The sequence below is a fragment of the Aquarana catesbeiana genome, linkage group LG07 (assembly GCF_042186555.1).
Source record: "Aquarana catesbeiana isolate 2022-GZ linkage group LG07, ASM4218655v1, whole genome shotgun sequence".
NCBI classification, from domain to species: domain Eukaryota; kingdom Metazoa; phylum Chordata; class Amphibia; order Anura; family Ranidae; genus Aquarana; species Aquarana catesbeiana.
This window is the reverse complement of record NC_133330.1, coordinates 154,202,144-154,224,081: the sequence shown is the minus strand read 5'-3', so window position 1 is coordinate 154,224,081 and position 21,938 is coordinate 154,202,144. Positions and strand designations below refer to the sequence as shown.

At 42.5% G+C, this 21,938-nt stretch overlaps 1 protein-coding gene across 5 annotated transcripts in view; it reads left to right on the top strand.

The window, feature by feature from the left end:
* ATRIP (ATR interacting protein) overlaps nt 1-21,938 on the top strand; it is a 275,160-nt gene that overhangs the window by 205,483 nt on the left and 47,739 nt on the right. For all 5 annotated transcript variants that reach the window (XR_012235293.1, XR_012235292.1, XM_073592749.1 and 2 more), the window contains one exon: nt 8,029-8,115. Coding sequence is in view for 3 of the 5 variants with exons in the window: in XM_073592749.1 (XP_073448850.1) it covers nt 8,029-8,115 (87 nt within the window). In the remaining 2 variants the exon portion in view is untranslated. The remainder of the gene's footprint in view (nt 1-8,028; nt 8,116-21,938) is intronic.

The window sequence follows — 21,938 nt, the reverse complement described above, 5'->3', positions numbered from 1 at the left end:
TATGCACATACCAATTACCCACTTGATGTCGCGTATCTCATTTAAAAAAATCACACTTACAATTTTTAAGGAATTACACAGCATGTGTTACATATAACCAGCAGGTCCAGTCAACTGAGCAAAGGGAACTCCCTTGAACAAGGCAACCATCTTTCCCAAGACCTTCACGCCTGAGGCAGTAGAGGAATTCCGCAGCATCCTGAGAGCAGCTACCTAATTCCTCCAAGGTAATACACTTTCGCAGAGGGAAAAAACACTCTCGCCTGGCTCAAATCCAGGAGCAGGCCCAGATATTCCAGCCGCTGTGCTGGGATCAATGCCGACTTCTGGAGACTGAAAACCCAGCCAAACCTCTCCAAAGTGTGTACTGTGAGAGATATATTATGTCCCAGAAGTGACGCAGATTGCTCTATCAGAAGTAAATCATCAAGGTATCCCAGTACAGGCACCCCTGGTTCGGTAGAAGGCCCAGAATCGACGCCATGACCTCAGCAAATACTCTGGGAGACATGGACAGGCCAAATCCCAGGTCCACATATTGAATATGGCAGTCCTCCACCGCAAACTGTGGAAACTTTGGTAATCCTTCAGGGCATCCACCACAAAACACTGGGCTTGAGGGAAATCTGTGAAACGCTTGCCCAAATTGATATCACCGCTAGAGGACTCCAACCCTCTGGACAGATTTCTAACTCCAACTGCCAGTTGCAAAGCTGCACCCACCAAGGCAAAAGATGCTTTAAACATAGTTTCCAGAGTTCTGTCGAAAGCATTGTTAAAAAAACAGAACCTCACCCACCGGACATGTGAGGTTCTTGTTGCAATAAGAAAGCATTGCATCTATCGAGGGTGTACCCAACTTGGTGAATTCGTCCTCCATTGGGGTATTGCTAAATAAATCTGTTCAGTGGAGCAAACACCTTGTTGGCGTAAGCCCGGTCTGTGTACGAAACATCTATAAGGTGAAAATGTATATGAAATTATTGCAGATCTTGTGGTGGCTGCCATGCTCCAAATATTAATATTCTCTGAGACGAGGACTCAGGAAGAGCAACTTTATCAGTGCAAACCACTTCACCACGAAAATACACAAAAGGTATTCTGAGTCTGAAAAAAAACGACCCTTGGTTTCCTCTGGTGCACAGCACTCGACTAAGGAGTTTTCCACCTTCTCCTCTTTAGGTACGCAGTCGTAGGCTTCTTTGTCATCCTCCATAAATTCCTCCTACATTAATAAGGAGGGGGAAGGAGAAGGGGAATATCGCCACTTGCGACCAGTCTAACCTATACCAGCAGGTATCCTGGAATGCGGCTGTTGTAACCCCACTAAGGCAAGCAACAAATCCTCCTTTGTTACAGAAGAAATGGAGGAAAGTGCCTTGGAAGTAGCAGAAGTACCTAATAAGGGAAGGGAGCCAGAGCTGCTATTGATCTTCAGCAGAATTACCAGGGGGCTACATCTAGGTTCTTCTCTACCTGATGGAGGTATTGGGACCCCCCATCACATCCTTACCTGTCTGCTTTCTGTGAGACATATGGCCTGCTAGGTTCAGAAAATGGGACCCATGCTAAGTGAGCAGTGCACTGGTTACCCTAGGAGAAGGACCGCTAGGCTGCCAATGCCCCCACCACCCCCAGCCGGTGTGCTTATGTGACCCAAGAAAAAGCTGCTGTGACTAGTCTGATAGATTACTGCTCAGGAAATCGTGCCCAATAAAGCAGGAGTCCTTGCAGAGGACCACCACCATCCCAGCCCCACTGCCAAATCAAAACTGACATGAGGAAGGCCATAAAGCTCCACCTCCACATGTCATCCTTACCGGGCACCACTTGTCCTAGTTAATGCACAGGATGGAGACCCAGCTCTGCCCTCACAAGAAGCGCCAGCAGGCTCCATGGCCACCTTACAGCCCCACTAAACAATGAGGCACTGGAGAGCCTAGGAAACTGAAATGCAGAGAAAGGCTTCCTAACAGTTGATAGCATGCATGCATGCGATGGACAGCATCAAAGTTAAATCAAGCAGAGCTTGCAGTAGTCTCCCACCCAGTGCATACACAGTACATCACCACTAACCCAGTCAGCACTCCTAACAAAACCCTCCAAAAAAATGAGGAAGGGGCCAGGGCATAGCCATCCAGGGGTACCAGCAGGGATATCAGGGGCATTTGCCAATCCTGTCGCAGGATGGGGTCCGATCTTCAACCATCTTGGCAGGCTGTACCCAGGGGGTCTTCAGGGACTCAATCCCCCCCACTGAGGTTCACTGCTCTGAACCTATATAGCACCCTACTGGAAAGCACCGGGCAGTCTAGACATTGGGAAAGGTTCAGTGCTGACCGGCAACATTGCAGGTTGTCTGGGTACCAATATTTAGAGCGATGATAGCTATAGGAATGCATATAGATCGCACCAATCTCCTGATCCCTGTTGAAATAGTTTGAGACTCTGGTAGAATCATGCAAAGCGCTGCACAGCAATGACCATTAACTTCAGACACTGCCAAAAAAACTGGAGCTCTGCCTGCAGGGGAGGGTTTATATCTAGGAGGTGACATCCTGTCTTTTTTTTGTTTTGTTTTTTTGTTTTTTCAGTGTACAATCACTTTCAGGTGGCACATAAACATAATAGTAAGAATTAATGAAGCCGCTCTGTGTCCCTTGATGTATGAAGAAATTATATTTTCTAAAATTTAGTCTGAGTAGGATATCCTCGCCTATATACTTGCATGGAGATAGTATAACCCTGACAACCACCTGGGCAATTCAAATTTGGATCTTGATGAAAACCATGCATAAATCCCTACCCTTTTTTTCAGGGAAGCCTATCCCACACCTACATAACAACTGTCCCCGAGCCACCCCCATCAAATCATTCTCTGCAGCTTTACCTTTTGTACCACCATCTCCCCTCCCTTTAGAATGTAAGCTCTATGAGCAGGGCCCTCCTGTACCTTTTTTGTTGAACTGTACTGTAATTGTGTTGTCTCCCCTATACATTGTAAAGCACTGCATAAACTGTTGGCGCTATATAAATCACGTATAATAATAATAATAAAAATAAGCTAGAATTACATTCAGTGAAAACATGGAAACATGTTTGCTAGAGATTGAAGCAGTCTGTCATACATAAATCTTGTTTAATGTAAAAATCAGCTTTTGGTCATTGAGGCTGCCCTTTTTTTCAGTCTGTGTGAGATGATAAAATATTATGCACAAGCTTAAAGCAGTATTAAACCCAAAATCAAAAATGTAACACGTTGCAGCCCACTAATCAATAGATGGGGTGGCTGCATTAGTTTTCCTTTTTTAGGCTTTTCCCCCTGTTTTCATCTGGTGATCTGGCCAGTAACACACCCCCTGTATTAGAGTGCCCCAACTCTGGATGAAGGAGTACAGGGGCATCTTTTGGCAGCAACACAGGGGAGTGTTAGATGTGCTAGCAGATTTAAATACACTAAAAAATGAAGCCAAACTCCAGCTAATATTTTATAAGTAGTTACAACAAACTGTTTCTTCCTTTTTGGAATGAAGGTTTTACGTAATTTTTTAAAATCTGATCATTGTAAGCACCCCTGCCAGTGGTAAATGGTTTGTATCAACAGTGTTAAATAGTACATTTTAGGAGAGCTTGTTCTTTTGAAAAACTGACTTTTTGGCCAGTTCACCAGATGGAGATAAAAGAAGAATGCCTAAAAAGGAAAACAAATGCAGACATCATATCTAAGAAATGGTAAGCTGCAACATAATGTCTGCTTTTGGGTTTAATACCACTTTAACAGTCTCTCACGTCTCAGTGTACAGGAGCCGATGATAATACATCTAGAGAAATGGGATAGCATAATGATAACAGCATTCAGAAACCAGGATGTGGCAAAACATACTATATGTAGGGTTAACTTTAAAAACCTGGTTCCAAACAGGGCGTGTATAAGTAGCTGCATGGTGCCCAGATTTTTTTATTTTTTTTTTAATAACAAATGTTTATTGTACATTTAAAATGACTACCGGAAAACAGATCAGCAGTGCAGTACATGCTGGGCAATAACAATGTAGGACCTCTCATGCATATACAGAAGTTAAAAAAAAAACAACACTAACACACTTAGTCTGTTGTCAGACACTATAACAGGGATGGTATAGTGAGCCTAATATAGGAAAACAGAGGCAATAAACATCATGACAGGCACCATAAAATGAGGGTAACCCACTATAAGAGGGACCATCCAAGGACATCACAGATGCGGGAGAGAAGCACAGACAGAGCAGAGAGAGAGAGAGCAGGTGGATTGGTAAGAGAGAATGATGGGAGAGAGAGAAAAAAATAATAAAAATAGGGGGGGGGCAGGGGCGACCACAACCCAGGGCCCACCAAGCACCCAACCCAGTCCTGTAGGACATGTGTTGTCATAGAAAAGGCTGAAGTTTAGCAGACGCGGAGAAGTCAATTCAAGTAAACCATAGTTGGACAAATTGTAAATACCTATCGTGAAGACTGGCAGTTCCTCCATCTTCGTGATTGATAATTGGCTGCAGAAAGTTAAGGAGATGGGACGATAGGACTCATATTAAAAGGTTATTTTTAATCCTATTAAAAATATTAAAAGCTTTTTTACCTTGAAGCCCCTTGCACACTAGGGCTCTTCTAAACGCTTTTCTCCTGGTAGGAGAAAAGCAGCTACAACAATGCTCCATTTAGGCGTGTCAAGCACTTGGTTGGTTGATCTTTTATTAGCCAGTATTTTATTTATTATGGCTATTGAAATGAAAAAAACACTTAAACGCTAAAGGCATATGCATGGGTTAGGGCTTGTTAGGCAGTTTTTATGCTCAAAAGCTCCTCTCCTGAACGCAGAAAAGGGATGACTTTTTTTCTGATTCTAAATGGCTGTAGTGTGCATTGACATGTAGAGGCAGAGAAAAAAAAACCTCAAACACCTGTTAAAGCAGTGTTTTTATGCTCAAGTGTGTATGTGGCCTAAGGCAGAGGTAGCATTAAAGTGATTGTAAAGGCTCGTTTTTTGTTGTCATTGGATTTAATTGACAGCAGCGGGAGCCAATGGCTGCGCTGCTATCAATCTATCCAATCAAGAGCCGGGACCCTGTGCATAGAGGGACAGCGCATCTTCGGCAAGGGAATTACGGGGCTCAAGTAAGTAAAACGGGGGGGGGGGGGCGGTAACTGTCAGAAGTTTTTCATCTTAATGCATAGGATGCATTAAGGTGAAAAAACATGAGGGTTTACAACCCCTTTAAGGTTAAAAACCTTTTACCTTAACCCCTTTATTAACAAGTCTGATCATTGTTCGCACATTCGTTATTCTAGACATGCTTTCCTTATACACTGATATATATTCCCTTTTTTTTCCCTAGGTGATCAGGGTGCTAAACGATGCTATATCATTTGCCCCGTTTTTAAAAGGGTTCATCTCGGGCAAGACCCAATAAGGTTTTTCTTGCCCTTGGTCGGCAATAGAGAGCAATTGTGCCTCTTATGGTTCCTTCCTCTGTTTTACTTTCCTACCATTTCCCATGTCCTTCCCTCCCCTTTTCCCTTCTTCTCCTTCCCCCTTTCCCCCCCCTCTTTCCCATCCCCCCTCTGATAGTCTAGGGACATTTAAGATCATTATGTATTTATCCTGCGTATTCTTTGGATATGCAGTATATATTCAATTTCAATTTCATCTTTTGTTGTCTCTCTCTTGCTCTAATATGTGTTTTATTTTATTTTACCTTTATATACCTAGACATGTGAACTTACTCTACATATATGGATATCTTATGTGTAAATCCTCTTCGCCAAAATATGTATGTACTAATATAGGATGATATACTTACATGTATTATTCTTATTCTTTTCTGATCCTGTACAATAATTGAATTTTTGTCCCCTATATGGATTGTTTCCCTTCCCCCTATGTGTAGTCACTATGGCTGCTGGCGCCGCCCACGTACCAGGGCTGATTTTCCTAGATGTGTCTTCCCGGCAAGGTAAGGCGGGGAGGAGGGGCTCCTGTATGGATGGCTCCTCCTCCCGCCTTTCCCCATTGGATAACCAGGCTGCACCTGGCTACCATATTGGGGATTCCCCTTGCCGGCGGCGTTCAGGGACATCCCCGGACGTCTCCGCTCACTGCGCATGCGCGGGGCCCCGCGCGTACCACGTGATGCGGACGCGTCACGCAATTGCGACGGTGATGACGTCAGCGGACGGAGCTCTCGCTTGCCCTGAACGCCGAGGAGATCACACGAGGCCGCCTTCGGCTGCTATGCCCCCAAGCGCGGTCTCCTTGGAGTGGTCTTATTAGTGGAATATTGGCACCTGTCGTCAATTAATCCACGTCGGAATCCCGCCCCAAATCAAGGGCTTATATACATTCTTTTAGCCCCCTTCAGACCATCCTGAATACCTTTCTGTCCAGCTGACGGTCTCTCCTGCAGCTTCACATTGTAAGTACACCATCTTATTTTCATGTCATTGCACTTTTGTTGCCCTATATATAACAATTGGTCTATTACAATGACCATATATACATCTCAGATATTCAAATGTATACAATACTTCTTTACTTCATTTTATACTTTTAGACTTGCCAAATGGTAACCTGGACTGGCGTTTACCTAGCCTGTTCAAGGTAGTGACCAATCCCGGGTTAGGTCACACCTAAGTGCAAGCACACAGGGCAACATAGTGTGGTTCCCGCACTACCCTCACCTTGCTCATTAGGTAATATACTTTGTACACTTGCCTTTTTCCCACATGTGGGCACTTTTTCACCTGTTTTTACATGACTCACCCACTACCTTCAAGTAGTTTTTGCTTTTCACATTTTTGTGTGTTCACTTTTCACACACCCTTGTTGTCCACATTAGGGATTCACGCTTTGTTTACATACTTCTTTCACCGTTAGGCGCTATTTTTCACTAATCACACATTTTTTATTCCATTTACACCCTTTTTTTCTATATGGTCGAGGTACTAATATGCAACTAACTACTCTTCCTTTTATCTATTATTGCGTTTTATTTACCTTTGCATGCACTTCGTTACACTTTCTATACTCAAAATCATAAGTATGGCATATGTGTGTATACACATATGTATATGTGTGTGTGGACTTCCCCACGCACAGACGCATATACCCAATATGCACAGGCCAAGGCCAATGTAATGGGTATATATATGTATCCATGGTTTCTTATAACCAAGTAGACACAAACACATACACATTTTTTTAAACTTTACGTTGGAGTGCATACTAATATATATTATTCCGATTTTTGTTGTTTTTTCCTTCTCGGGTTGTTGCTGCAGGTGTCCTCCCTATTTGACCGACTGAGTGGTCTGCGCACAGATAGGGGGCGCTTTACAGTGTGATCTCTTGTAAGCCACATTTTTGGGATCTCCCCCTGGGAATAGGGGCTGCGGCGGTGATGCCATGGGACCTCTGGGGGAAGGTGAACAGGCAATCTTTCGATTTTAAAGGGATCTCTCTAACAGAAAGCTCCTTGGTTTAGGACACTCATCATTGGGTAAATATGCTGTATTGATGTGTGATGTACCTGTTACCAAATATACATATTTAATTTTTTGACACATGTATTTTTGTGGTATAATTTTAGCAGATTGACCTTTGAAGAAGACCTGGAATATATAGGTCGAAACGCGTCAGGTCCACAATTTTGTTATACGTCTATGCATATGCTGTACTGTTATAAACATATGTATACAGTGTATATGTTGAGTGTCATGCATTGATATACACCCATATTGGAGCTCATTCTTTTTAACCAGTGTGTTGAAGCTACTTTTGTACAATAAAGATACATTTTTTTATATATTGGCCTTCTATCCTCTTTTTTGCTGCCTAAAAACCCCAATTGGGGAATCTGTTCTTCCTTTTTCCTTTAAGGTTAAAAACCTTTTACCTTAACCCCTTTATTAACAAGTCTGATCATTGTTCGCACATTCGTTATTCTAGACATGCTTTCCTTATACACTGATATATATTCCCTTTTTTTTCCCTAGGTGATCAGGGTGCAAAATAAGCTGATTACTCAAGGCTGGAATTATTCTTCCTCTGAGTCAGGAGTTCAGTGTCAGTGTAATAGAGAGGTACTTTCCCTTTTTGTTATGCTTTTTTCTTTTTTTTTTTTTTTTCATTGTGTTTGAAGGTCTTTGTACATTTCTATAAAACTGTTATAACCCACTGTGTGTGAGTAATTGCCATTTTTCATTGTCAGTTTGGCTTTTACTTACACCACAAAGAGTTGTGGTGTAAGTAAAAGCCACACTTGTGGCCAACATATGATACCATATGATTACTACAAAGAGCCTAGTGGCTTTCTGATGGACCCAAAAAGTGAAAAGATGACTGGACATCCTGTCACTCTTTAAGGATTTAACTTTGTACCTCTGTGCTGTCAAGTTTCCCCTAACATCTTCTCCTGAAGAAGCGGGTAGTGTTTGTAGGCAGTAAAGCTGCACGATTAATCGTTAAAGAATCAAAATCGCATTTCCACTCGCCTCACAATCTTAAAACAGCATTTCCCGATTCTATGTACGTGCAGAGAGTTCTCTGCTCACTTCTTACAGTTGACAAAAAAAATCCAGGCAGCCTGCCAAGTTTTTCACAACATCAGAGATAAAAAGAAACATTGTAACATGTAGTTCTTTTGATCAAAGCGATGAATTTCCGTCTGTAAATGAGGTCAGTTTAACCACTTAAAGAGGAACTGCAGTCTGCTCACATAATTTGTAATAAAAACATCTTTGCCATGCTGAAGCTTCCCTCCAATCACTTTGCATATTATTTTATATTTACTGTGATTCTGTACTTGCCAAATATGCTGCAGAGATCTCCCTACAGTCTGAGTCTGGCTGCAACCATTTTAACTGTGGGCAGCTGAAGCTGCTGCCTATTCACTTCCTGGATTTACACAGACACACAGAAGCACACATCTAGCTCTGCAGCTTTCACTGGCCCTCATATGACTCTTCTTTCCTCCCTTCCTGGCAAACTCTCACAAGAGTGAGGGAGCTGTGCATGATGTCATAAGCCTAGGCTTTTTACCAGACAAGAAACAGGAAGTGGGCTGTATAAGGTATTTACTGGCAGAAAAAAAATGTTTTCCTGTCCAAAGTTAAAACAACAAGGGTAGAAGATTTAATGGATGAAAAGATAAAAAAAATGACTGAAATTCCGCTTTAAAGACTAAACCTTTTTTCTGACACTTGCTCACAAGTTAAAATCCGTATTTTTTGCTAGAAAATTACTTGGAACCGCCAAACATTATATATATTTTTTTTTAGCAGAGACCCTAGACAATAAAATGGCCGTTTGTTGCAATATTTTATGATTCTGTATTTGCACAGCGGTCTTTCAAACGCAATTTTTTTTGGGAAAAAATACATTTTAATGAATTAAAAAAAAAAAAAAAATCAGTAAAGTTAGCCCAATTTTTTGTATAATGTGAAAGATGATGTTACGCTGCGAGAATCGTGATCTTGAATTGTGATTCTCATTTTAGGCAGAATCGTGCAGCTCGAGTAGGCAGACATTTCCTGCAGCTGAAGCTTGTTAGAACTCTTCTGCAGTGGTTGGAGGAGATACTCCCTTGACTAAACAAAGGAATTAGATGAAAACTTGGAAATTCAGTAGAAGGTTTACCTCCATGTGATAAGCCTCGTACACACGCTTAGATTATTGGACGACCTAGCGTACATTTTTTGAGGTTAAGTGAAGAGGTTACTCACAATACGAAAATTTTCGTACGACAGAATACGTCTGAAGTGACATAATTTGTTGAATAGTTTTGTATGTATTCTTTCACATCCGACAAAAATTTTATAGTCTGCACATCCAGCCTTTGTCTGATGAAAAAGCGAAATTGGCTGTCAAAAGCACCGTACTAACGATCTAAAAATCGGCAGAGCACTCGTCATACGAATTTTTCCATCCGATTTTCGTATCGTTTGTATGGGCCTATAGTCCTGACCTCTTTATACTTGCTTTTAATAAACAATTTTTCACTATTCCTTTCACTTCTTTTCGGATTGGAGTTCCAACAGAAAAACTCAGTAGGTCTCTTAAGGATGGTTCACCCTAAACTCAAACGCCAATGGGCAATATACCACATTTTGCCATGCATCCTGACATGCATCATGGTGCTTTGGGGGATCTTGCTTTAGGACACTGGATATTTTTGGATTGATCTTAAAGTGATTGTAAACCTTCCTGTTTTACTTTTTTTAAATAACAAACATGTTATACTTACCTCCACTGTGCAGCTCGTTTTTCACAGAGTGCCTTATCCTCCTCTTCTGGGGTCCCTTGGCAGCTCTCGTGGCTCCTCCTCGCATCAGAAAACCCCTAGGAGAAGCGCTCTCCCAGAGTCCAGCATTTGCATCCATAGACATGAATACCGGACTCTGCCCTGCCCCTGGCTCCTGAATCATTGGATTTGATTGACAGTAGCGAGAGCCAACGGCTGCGCTACTATCAATCTATACAATCAAGAGTCGGGACCCCGTGCAGAGAGGGAGAGCGCATCTCCGCCGAGGGAATTACGAGGCTCAGATAAGTAAAACGGGGGCTGGGGGGCCGGTCACTGCCAGAAGTTTTTTCACCTTAATGCATAGGATGCATTAAGGTGAAAAAACACAAGGGTTTACAACCCATTTAAAGTGTATAAACTAATGTTTTTAAAATGCTTGGAAACCGTTACTATAGTTAGGTTGAAAAAAGACACATGTCTATCTAGTTCAAACGAGAGAGGAAAAAAAATGAGAAAATCTCTATTTACTACAGGTACTTGTATATCGCCGACAATTTACACAGAGCTTTACATATATATTGTACATTCACATCAATAGCCTACCTTATACCCACAGATAATCCAGAGGAAAGAAAAAAATCGTGGTCCAGTTTGCTCCAGCGGGGGAAAAAAATTCCTTCCTGAACCCCAGGAGGCAATTGGATGTTCCCTGGATCAGCTACCCCTGGTGTTTATTGCATATAAATGTCAGTATCCAGTTATATTTTATGCATTTGAGAATGCATCCAGCTTTTTTTTTTAAACCATCTACTGAACTGGGCAGACCTAGTTCTTGAGGGAGTCTATTCCACATTTTGCCCTTATGTATTTGGAGGTTAAAGCGGTATTACACCCAAAACCAAAAATGTAATCTATTGTAGCTTACTATTCATTAGATGGGGTGACTGCATTTGTCCTTTCCCTCTTTTCCCCTGGTGATATGGCCAGCAACATGCCTTTAGTATTGGAGTGCCCCTATTCTGGATGAACGGGCACAGGGGCACCTTTGGACAGTAGCACTGTCAGTCTGGAGGGAGGGGAGTGTTAGATGGACTAGCAGATTTAGATACACAAACAAACTGAATAACCTCAGCTCACACTTTTTTAAGCAGTTAAGGCAAGAGTTTTTTTTTTGCTTTGGTGTTCAAAATTTTACATAAATAAAAACTGCTTTTTGTAAGCACCCCTGTCAGTGATAAATGGTTTGTCTCATCCATGCAACTGCTACATCTGTAAGAGAGCTTGTTCTTTTGAAAAACAGACTTACTGGCAGGATGAATATAAAAAATAAAAGCTTAAAAGGAAATTAATGCAGCCATCACATCTAAGAAATGGTAAGCTGTTTATTATCCCTTTAAAGCGGTTGTATACCCCGCTTTGAGCTTCTTACCTACAGGTAAGCCTATAATAAGGCTTACCTGTAGGTAAAATGAATATCTCCTAAATGTACACCGTTTAGAAGATATTCACCCTGCATGCAGTCGCTGATGTCAGCGGCACATGCACTCTAAAGGTCCAGCGTATCATGCCAGAGCTTCTTGCCAAAACCGAGGGTTCCCCTGTGCATGTGAGGGAGTGATGTCATCACGGCTCTAGTCACTCACAGCACTGGAGCGCGCGAACCCGGAAGAAACGCCGCAGGAACATGTCAGCCCCCTCAGCGGTGACCTGGCGCCACTGCGGGGGCTTCGTTCTAAGGTAAATATTTCATAATGCACTAGTATGCGATGCATACTAGCGCATTATGCCATTGTCTTGCAGGTTTTTTTTGTTTTTTCAGCGGTTTACTACTGCTTTAAATCTCTCTTCTTCCAGATGTAAACAGTACCCCTTTCTCCTCTATAATGATCTGAAAATGAATAGCTCAACACCAGGATCACTATATGGACCACTAATGTATTTATTCCAGGTATTCATCCCCCCTCCTCCTCCTAATCGCCTCTTCTTAAGAGAGGTAAAATCAGTTTGCCTAATCTTTCCTTATAGCTGAGCTCCTCATATCGGTTTGGTTGCCCTTCTCTGCACCTTCTCCAGTTCCCTGATATCCTTTTTGTGAACTGGTGCCAAAAACTGAACTGCATATTCCAGATGAGGTCTTACTAATGATTTGTACAGGGGCAAAATGACATCTCTCTCTGGAGTCTATACCTCTTTTAATACAAAAAAGTACTTCTAATATTATAGGTAAAATCACTATGTAATTTCTCTAAGGGCAACTTCCCACTGAACACAAAGCATACAACATTCCTTCCACAGGCGGTGGTTTCAGCGGGGAGCATCGATGGTTTCAAGAAACTATTAGATAAGCACCTGAATGATCACAACATACAGGGATAGACAATGTAATACTGACATATAATCACACACATAGGTTGGACTTGTGTCTTTTTTGAACTTCACCAACTATGTAAACAAAAAATTTTCACGCACCCCAAGAACCCCAGGAGCAGGGGCAAATAAAATGTGGACTTTAAATGGGAAGCGAGAGAAAATATATCTAAAAGTTAATTTTAAAAAGCCAATACTTTATTATACAATAAAGAAACATGGAAAAGTTGTCATATATGGTTTCATGTAGCCGTTATGTATAGATTGATCAATCCAGCATGACATGATGGATCTGGCCTTAATGGGTTTACACGTTTTGCAATACTCTCGCTTCCTCAGCATCCATGCCTGGTTATCCTACAATGGCATGGAATCTAAACCTATAGGAAACAAAAGTAGACCTAGGGTTTTTCGTCTCTTTTTTTTTGTTTTATTGCATTTTACTTTATGTTATTTGATTTGTATTGATTTTGGTTTGTAAAGGAAGAGGAGGCACCATCTGAGTGTAGTATTAATGTAGGATTTTATTGAGCATAGGATTAAAACACTAAGACCCCTTTCACACTGAGTCTCTTTACAGGCGCTACAGCGCTAAAAATAGCGCCTGTAAAGTGCCGCTCCTGTCTCTCCAATGTGAAAGCCCGAGTGCTTTCACACTGGAGCGGTGCGCTTGCAGGACGGTTAAAAAACTCCTGCAAGCCGCATCTTTGGATCGGTGAAGCAGCGGTGTATACACCGCTGCTTCACCGCTCCTGCCTATTGACATCAATGAGGCAGCGCGGCTATACCGCCGGCACAGCAGCGCTTTGTGGTGGTTTTAACCCTTTCTCGGCCACTAGCGGGGGTAAAAGCGCCCTGCTAGCGGGCGAATAGCACCGCGAAATTGACAGTAATGCGCCGCTAAAAATAGCGGCGCTTTACCGCCAACGCACCCACCGCCCCAGTGTGAAAGGGGCCTAACGAAGATGATAATGTGCTCATCGTGAAGTACTCAGCCCTAAGGCCCCTTTCACACTGGGGCGGTGGGTGCGTGGGCGGTAAAGCGCCACTATTTTTAGTGGCGATTTACCGTCAAATTCGTGGCGCTATTCGGCCGCTAGCAGGGCACTTTTACCCCCCGCTAGCGGCCGAGAAAGGGTTAAAACCACCACAAAGTGCTGCTGTGCCAGCGTTATAGCCGCGCTGCCCCATTGATTTCAATGGGCAGGAGCGCTGTATACACCGCTCCAAAGATGCTGCTTGCAGGAGTTTTTTTAACGTCCTGCAAGCGCACCGCTACAGTGTGAAAGCACTTGGGCTTTCACACTGGAGAGACAGGAGCAGCTCTTGCACACGCTATTTTAGCGCTGTAGTGCCTGTAAAGCGCCTCAGTGTGCAAGGGGTCTAAGAGGTCCAGCCGTCCTGCAGGCTCCGCCAGTTGTAGTCGCTGTTCGCAGGAAGGAGTGGAATAGAGGCACAGAATGCCACTGTGAGTCCAGGAAGTCTCACGCTGACCAGCGTGGAGCGCACAGGCGGAAATTACGCTGATGTTTATATATGAGATTATATCAATTTCATATATGATATATCATATATATGTGTGTGTTTTAATGTAATCACTTGTTTGGGTGTTGTTTCGCTGCCGTTGTGATCCCACAGCCGTGGACCTTGTGCTCCTCTATTTAGACTGCATCTGACAGTCCAGCACTAGGCCAATAGAAGGAGCTGTGAGCCCCGAGCGCGTAGCCTGCAATTTCCAATTCCAGCCCTGACTTCCTCCCCTTCCAGTGATGTCCTCTCCGCCCGTGCTTTCCACACTTGGTGACTACAACTGGCAGAGCCTGCAGGACAGCGGGACCTCTCAGGGCTGAGTACTTCATGATGAGCACATTTATTTTCATCATCTTGTGAGTTTTTTTAATCCTGTGCTCAATAAAATTCTACATTAATACTACACTGAGGTGGCGCCCCCCCTTCTCTTCCTTTACATGTCTTTCAGAGTTGGACACACTCTTAGGATGGCTGCTGCTTACAATTACTTTACTTATGATTGATGGTCTTATGGACTTTTTTGGACTTAAAAGACTAAGCTTGCCCTTTTTTTTTTTTTTTTTTTTTTTTTTTTTTTAATGTCAACTACTTTTCAAAAGACTTGTTTTAATTCAATTACATTTTGAGCATACCCCCTCTGTGCGCCAGATCCCCCCTTTCTCACTGATTTTGGTTTGATTCTCTTCATTTGTGGTTTTATCTGGGCTTAGTCCATCCCATGCACCAACCATTTTTTTGTATGCATTGTACCATTTTTTTCTCTGTTCAGGTGTTACATTTTGATGTCCACTAGGTGGCAAGATTGCTTACTCTGTGCTATTTTAAAGTGATTGTAAAGTTTTTATTTTTCTTTTAAAATAACAAACATGTTATACTTACCTGCTCTATTGCAGTGGATTTGCACAGAGCAGCCTGGATCCTCCTCTTCTCGGGTCCCTCTTCGCTGCTCCTGGCTTCTCCCTCCTGTCGAGTGCCCCCACAGCAAGCAGCTGGCTATGGGGGCACCCGAGCTGAGCTGCAGCCCCGTGTGTCCATTCAGACACGTAGCTGCCTTTTGGCCCCGCCCTCTTTCTCTCCTGACTGGCTAACTGACTTTGATTGACAGCTGCGGGAGCCAATGGTACCGCTGCTGTGTCCAATCAGGAGGGAGAGTCTCGGATGTCTGAAAGAATTGGGCACAATGTTGGACAGAGATGGGGCTCAGGTAAGTATTAGGGGGTGCAGGGGAGGCTGCTACACACAGAAGGTTTTTTATCTTTAATACATAGAATGCAATAAGATAAAAAACCTTCTGCCTTCACAACTCCTTTACTATTTCAATAAAATCAAATAAGGCAGCACTTTAAAATGGATAGCTAATTCAGTTATCCATTTTAACCACTAGCCACCTGCCAACTTTCATATGACGGTGGGACGAGGCAGCTCTCGTTCTGGGTGGACGTCATATGACCTGATCGCCTTCCCGAGCCACTAGGGGGCGCGTGCGCCCGCCGCGTCACTGGGGACCCGACGCGCGTGTCGGCAGCCGCGATGTCCACCGGGCACCCACGATTGCCCAGTAACTGAGCAGGACCGTGGATCTGTGTGTGTAAACACACAGATCCACGTCCTGTCAGAGGAGAGGAGACCGATGATGTTTCCCTTGTACATAGGGACACCGATCGGTAACCTCCCCCAGTCAGTCCCCTCCCCCCACAGTTAGAATCACCTCCCTAGGACACACATTTAACCCCTCGATCACCCCCTAGTGTTAACCCCTTCCCTGCCAGTCACATTTATACAGTAATCAATGCATTTTTATAGCACGGATCGCTGTATAAATGCAAAAATGGGTCAAAAGTGTCCGATATGTCCGCCTCAATATTGCAGTCACAATAAAAATCGCAGATCGCCGCCATGACTAGTAAAAAAAAATAATAATATTAAAAATGCTATAAATCTATCCCCTATTTTGTAGACGCTATAACTTTAGCGCAAACCAATCAATATACGCTTATTGCGTTTTTTTTGTTTTTTTTTTTACCAAAAATATGTAGAAGAATACATATCGGCCTAAACTGAGGAAAAAATTTGTTTAAAAAAAAATTTTTAATATTTATTATAGCAAAAAGTAAAAAATATTGTGTTTTTTCAAACTTATCCTTCTTTTGTTTATAGCGCAATAAATAAAAACCGCAGACGTGATCAAATACCACCAAAAGAAAGCTCTTTTTGTGGGGAAAAAATTATAAAAATTTTATTAGGGTGCAGTGTTGCATGACCGCGCAATCGTCATTCAAAGTGCGACAGCACTGAAAGCTGAAAAATGGCTTGGGCAGGAAGGGGGTGAAAGTGCCCTCTATTGAGGTGGTTAAAGTGCTGCCTTATTTGATTTTCCTTATATAGGAGTGTTTTCATTTTAACACTGGTATAGACAAGCAGCTTCACCACTTGCCTACTGGGCAATTTTACCCCCTTCCAGCCCAGGCCAATTTTCTGCTTTCAGCGCTGTCGCACTTTGAACGATAATTGCGCGGTCATGCAACACTATACCCAAACAAAGTTTTATGTATTTTTTTCACACAAAAACAGATTTCATTTGGTAAAATAAAAAAACAATGTGTCTGCGCTAGAAAAAATCGCTGCACTCAAAGTGCAGTACCCCTAGGTGCTAAAGTATAAAGTGCACAGTGCTATGTGAAACACAGCAAATGAGTGATCAAACAAAACAACATATCCATTAAAATATCAAAATAAAATACAAGGGGATATAACAAACAGTGAATAAATGAAGTCCAAAAACGTGTATATCCAATGATATAAAAGTGCCCAAATAAATTAGTCCAAAAATTTGGTGAATTTCACATATCCTATCTTCCAAACTGTGCCACCAAAAAACATGCTATGGTGTCTTCCAGCCGCCCCCACAGGTGTATATGCTCACCTTCCTGTGTGTGACACAGCGATTAGACTATGTCAAACAAAGCCTTGGAGCCACTCCTGTGCTCATTAGGAACCAGCTGTGCAGACTTCCAATGTTCTCAAGTGGAGATGGTTTATGCAAGAGAAAAAAACTCCATAGCGCAATATGTAGGTATAAAGGATTTTAAAATAATCAGCTCCCCTCACATATATGTGCATGCGTAAAACTACCCCTAAGTGCTAAAGTATAAAGTGCACAGTGCTATGTGAAACACAGCAAGTGAGTGATCAAACAAAACAACATATCAATTAAAATATCAAAATAAAATACAAGAGGATATAACAAACAGTGAATAAATGAAGTCCAAAAACGTGTATATCCAATGATATAAAAGTGCCCAAATAAATTAGTCCAAAAATTTGGTGAATTTCACATATCCTATCTTCCAAACTGTGCCACCAAAAAACATGCTGTGGTGTCTTCCAGCCGCCCCCACAGGTGTATATGCTCACCTTCCTGTGTGTGACACAGCGATTAGACTATGTCAAACAAAGCCTTGGAGCCACTCCTGTGCTCATTAGGAACCAGCTGTGCAGACTTCCAATGTTCTCAAGTGGAGATGGTTTATGCAAGAGAAAAAAACTCCATAGCGCAATATGTAGGTATAAAGGATTTTAATCAAATAATCAGCTCCCCTCACTGGGGTACTCACATATTGTCAGATATAATCAGATTCCCCCTGAAGAAGGCACGTGGTCCCGGTGCCGAACACGCGTAGGGGAGGGGCCTGGACGGAGCTGTCAGCAGAGAGAGAGCAGGAGATTTTCGTTACACACGCCGCACCGCACACCACACCGAGAGATTGACCGTTTTATGCTTGTTAAGGATGGTGCACTCACGCACCCACAATATGTGAGTACCCCAGTGAGGGGAGCTGATTATTTGATTAAAATCCTTTATACCTACATATTGCGCTATGGAGTTTTTTTCTCTTGCATAAACCATCTCCACTTGAGAACATTGGAAGTCTGCACAGCTGGTTCCTAATGAGCACAGGAGTGGCTCCAAGGCTTTGTTTGACATAGTCTAATCGCTGTGTCACACACAGGAAGGTGAGCATATACACCTGTGGGGGCGGCTGGAAGACACCATAGCATGTTTTTTGGTGGCACAGTTTGGAAGATAGGATATGTGAAATTCACCAAATTTTTGGACTAATTTATTTGGGCACTTTTATATCATTGGATATACACGTTTTTGGACTTCATTTATTCACTGTTTGTTATATCCCCTTGTATTTTATTTTGATATTTTAATGGATATGTTGTTTTGTTTGATCACTCATTTGCTGTGTTTCACATAGCACTGTGCACTTTATACTTTAGCACCTAGGGGTACTGCACTTTGAGTGCAGCGATTTTTTCTAGCGCAGACACATTGTTTTTTTATTTTAATACTTTGCACGAATATGGAACGTGACTGAGTGTTTGCAGCTGGTCTCCACTGTTCACTTATTATTTTGTAGGCATTTATCCGTAAGTGGCTCGCAGGGTTTCATATATAGATTTCATTTGGTGGTATTTAATCTCCACTGGGTTTTGTATTCTTTGCTAAATAAACTAATAAAGACTGAACATGCTGAAAAAACAAAAAAAAGTTTTCATAGTTTTGTTATAAAATTTTGACAAACAGGTAATTTGTCTCCTTCACTGATGTGCGCTGATGAGACTGCACTGATGTGCGCTGATGAGACTGCACTGATGTGCGCTGATGAGACTGCACTGATGTGCGCTGATGAGACTGCACTGATGTGCGCTGATGAGACTGCACTGATGAGACTGCACTGATAGGCAGCACTGATGAGGCGCCACTGGTAAGCGGCACTGATTGGCAGCACTGGTGGGCACTGTTTGGACTGCAATAATCAGGACACTGATATTCAATGCCCTGATTATCAGTGTACATGTCCCTTTTAGAGAAGCCAGTTATCGGCTCTCTTCTCTGATCCTCATGCTGTCGGCATGAATAAAGGAATGCTGATAACTGGCTTCAATTTACATCCGTGATCAGCTGTGATTTGACACAGCTGATCACGTGGTAAAGAGCCGCTGTTTGGCTCTTTATCTCAATCTGTGATCAGCAGTGTCCTCTGAACATTATACTGAAACAATTAGTTTTAGTATAAATCACACAAATAGGAAACATAAAGGGAACACAAAGACACTGAATTTCAAAAGAGCCAACTTCCCTAAACTACAAACCTTGCTAAAAGGCATAAATTGGGATAAAATATTAGGAACAAAGAATACGGAGGAGAGATGGGTTTGCTTTAAGAGCATATTAAATAAGGGCATTAGCCAATGTATCCCATTGGGTAATAAATTTAAAAGAGCGATCAAAAATCCTGGATGGCTTAACTCCAATGTAAAAATGCATATAAAAGCAAAGGAGAAGGCCTTCAAAAAATACAAGGTTGAGGGATCATCCTCAGCATTCAGACTTTATAAAGAATGCAACAAGAAATGTAAGGGTGCAATTAGGACGGCTAAGATAGAACATGAAAGACATATAGCAGAGGAGAGCAAAAAAAATCCCAAGAAATTCTTTAAGTATGTAAACAGTAAAAAAGGGAGGACAGACCATATTGGCCCCATAAAGAATGAGGAAGGACATCTGGTTAAAAAGGATGGGGAGATGGCGAAGGTATTGAATTTATTCTTCTCCTCAGTCTTCACGAGTGAATCGGGGGGCTTCAGTAATAAAACTGCAGTGTTTATCCTCATGACACAACACAGGAAGCACCTCCATGGTTAACAGAGGACAGAATTAAAATTAGACTTGAGAAACTTAACATTAATAAATCACCGGGATCAGATGGCTTGCATCCGAGGGTACTTAGGGAACTCAGTCAAGTGATTGCCAGACCATTGTTCATAATTTTTACAGACAGTCTACTGACTGGAATGGTACCAGCTGATTGGAGAAAAGCCAATGTAGCACCAATATTTAAAAAGGGCCCAAAATACATCCCTGGGAATTACAGACCAGTTAGCCTAACATCAATAGTATGTAAACTCTTGGAGGGGATGATAAGGGACTATATACAAGATTTTAGTAATAAGAACGGTATCATTAGCAGTAATCAGCATGGATTCATGAAGAATCGTTCTTGCCAAACCAATCTATTAACCTTCTATGAGGAGGTGAGTTGCCATCTAGATAAAGGAAGGCCCGTAGACGTGGTGTATCTGGATTTTGCAAAAGCATTTGACACAGTTCCCCATAAACGTTTACTGTACAAAATAAGGTCTGTTGGCATGGACCATAGGGTGAGTACATGGATTGAAAACTGGCTACAAGGGCTAGTTCAGAGGGTGGTGATAAATGGGGAGTACTCAGAATGGTCAGGGGTGGGTAGTGGGGTTCCCCAGGGTTCTGTGCTGGGACCAATCCTATTTAATTTGTTTATAAACGACCTGGAGGATGGGATAAACAGTTCAATCTCTGTATTTGCAGACGATACTAAGCTAAGCAGGGCAATAACTTCTCCGCAGGATGTGGAAACCTTGCAAAAAGACCTGAACAAATTAATGGGGTGGGCGACTACATGGCAAATGAGGTTCAATGTAGAAAAATGTAAAATAATGCATTTGGTTGGCAAAAATATGAATGCAATCTATACACTGGGGGGAGAACCTCTGGGGGAATCAAGGATGGAAAAGGACCTGGGGGTCCTAGTAGATGATAGGCTCAGCAATGGCATGCAATGCCAAGCTGCTGCTAACAAAGCAAACAGAATATTGGCATGCATTAAAAGGGGGATCAACGCCAGAGATAAAACGATAATTCTCCCACTCTACAAGGCTCTGGTCCGGCTGCACCTGGAGTATGCTGTCCAGTTCTGGGCACCAGTCCTCAGGAAGGATGTACTGGAAATGGAGCGAGTACAAAGAAGGGCAACAAAGCTAATAAAGGGTCTGGAGGATCTTAGTTATGAGGAAAGGTTGCGAGCACTGAACTTATTCTCTCTGGAGAAGAGACGTTTGTGAGGGGATATGATTTCAATTTACAAATACTGTACTGGTGACCCCACAATAGGGATAAAACTTTTTCGCAGAAGAGAGTTTAATAAGACTCGTGGCCACTCATTACAATTAGAAGAAAAGAGGTTTAACCTTAAACTACGTAGAGGGTTCTTTACTGTAAGAGCAGCAAGGATGTGGAATTCCCTTCCACAGGCGGTGGTCTCAGCGGAGAGCATTGATAGCTTCAAGAAACTATTAGATAATCACCTGAATGACCGCAGCATAGGGATATACAATGTAATACTGACACATAATCACACACATAGGTTGGACTTGATGGACTTGTGTCTTTTTTCAACCTCACCTACTATGTAACTATTGTGATCACAGAGCACGCTGCCCCACAGCAGGCACAATCACAGAAGGCCGTCATATGACTGCCTCCCAGAACTAGTCAACCGCTTGCCGACCACGCTTTAGCGCGGTTAAGGTTTTAACACCTAAGGGCGGATTTGTTATATTTTCATTTTTTTATATATGGACTTTTGTTTGGTGAGTTGTCCTGTTCCACTGCATCGCCACTCCCTCATTTTCATTCGGATTGGTATGTGTTTGTTTACCTCCAGAGGCAGCATTATACGTCACTTCTCGTTCCAGTCTCGGGGAGGATGTGATGTGGGGGACGACGTCAAGACTTATGGGGTGCACTAGGCCTGCTGCGGACATTATGGGATAGAACGTCCCACCATTACAACAATGTTTTTTAGCATGTGAGCTGGGAGGGGCATGGGGGACATCAGACATGGGCATAGCTGAGCTATATAAGAGATAATGTTG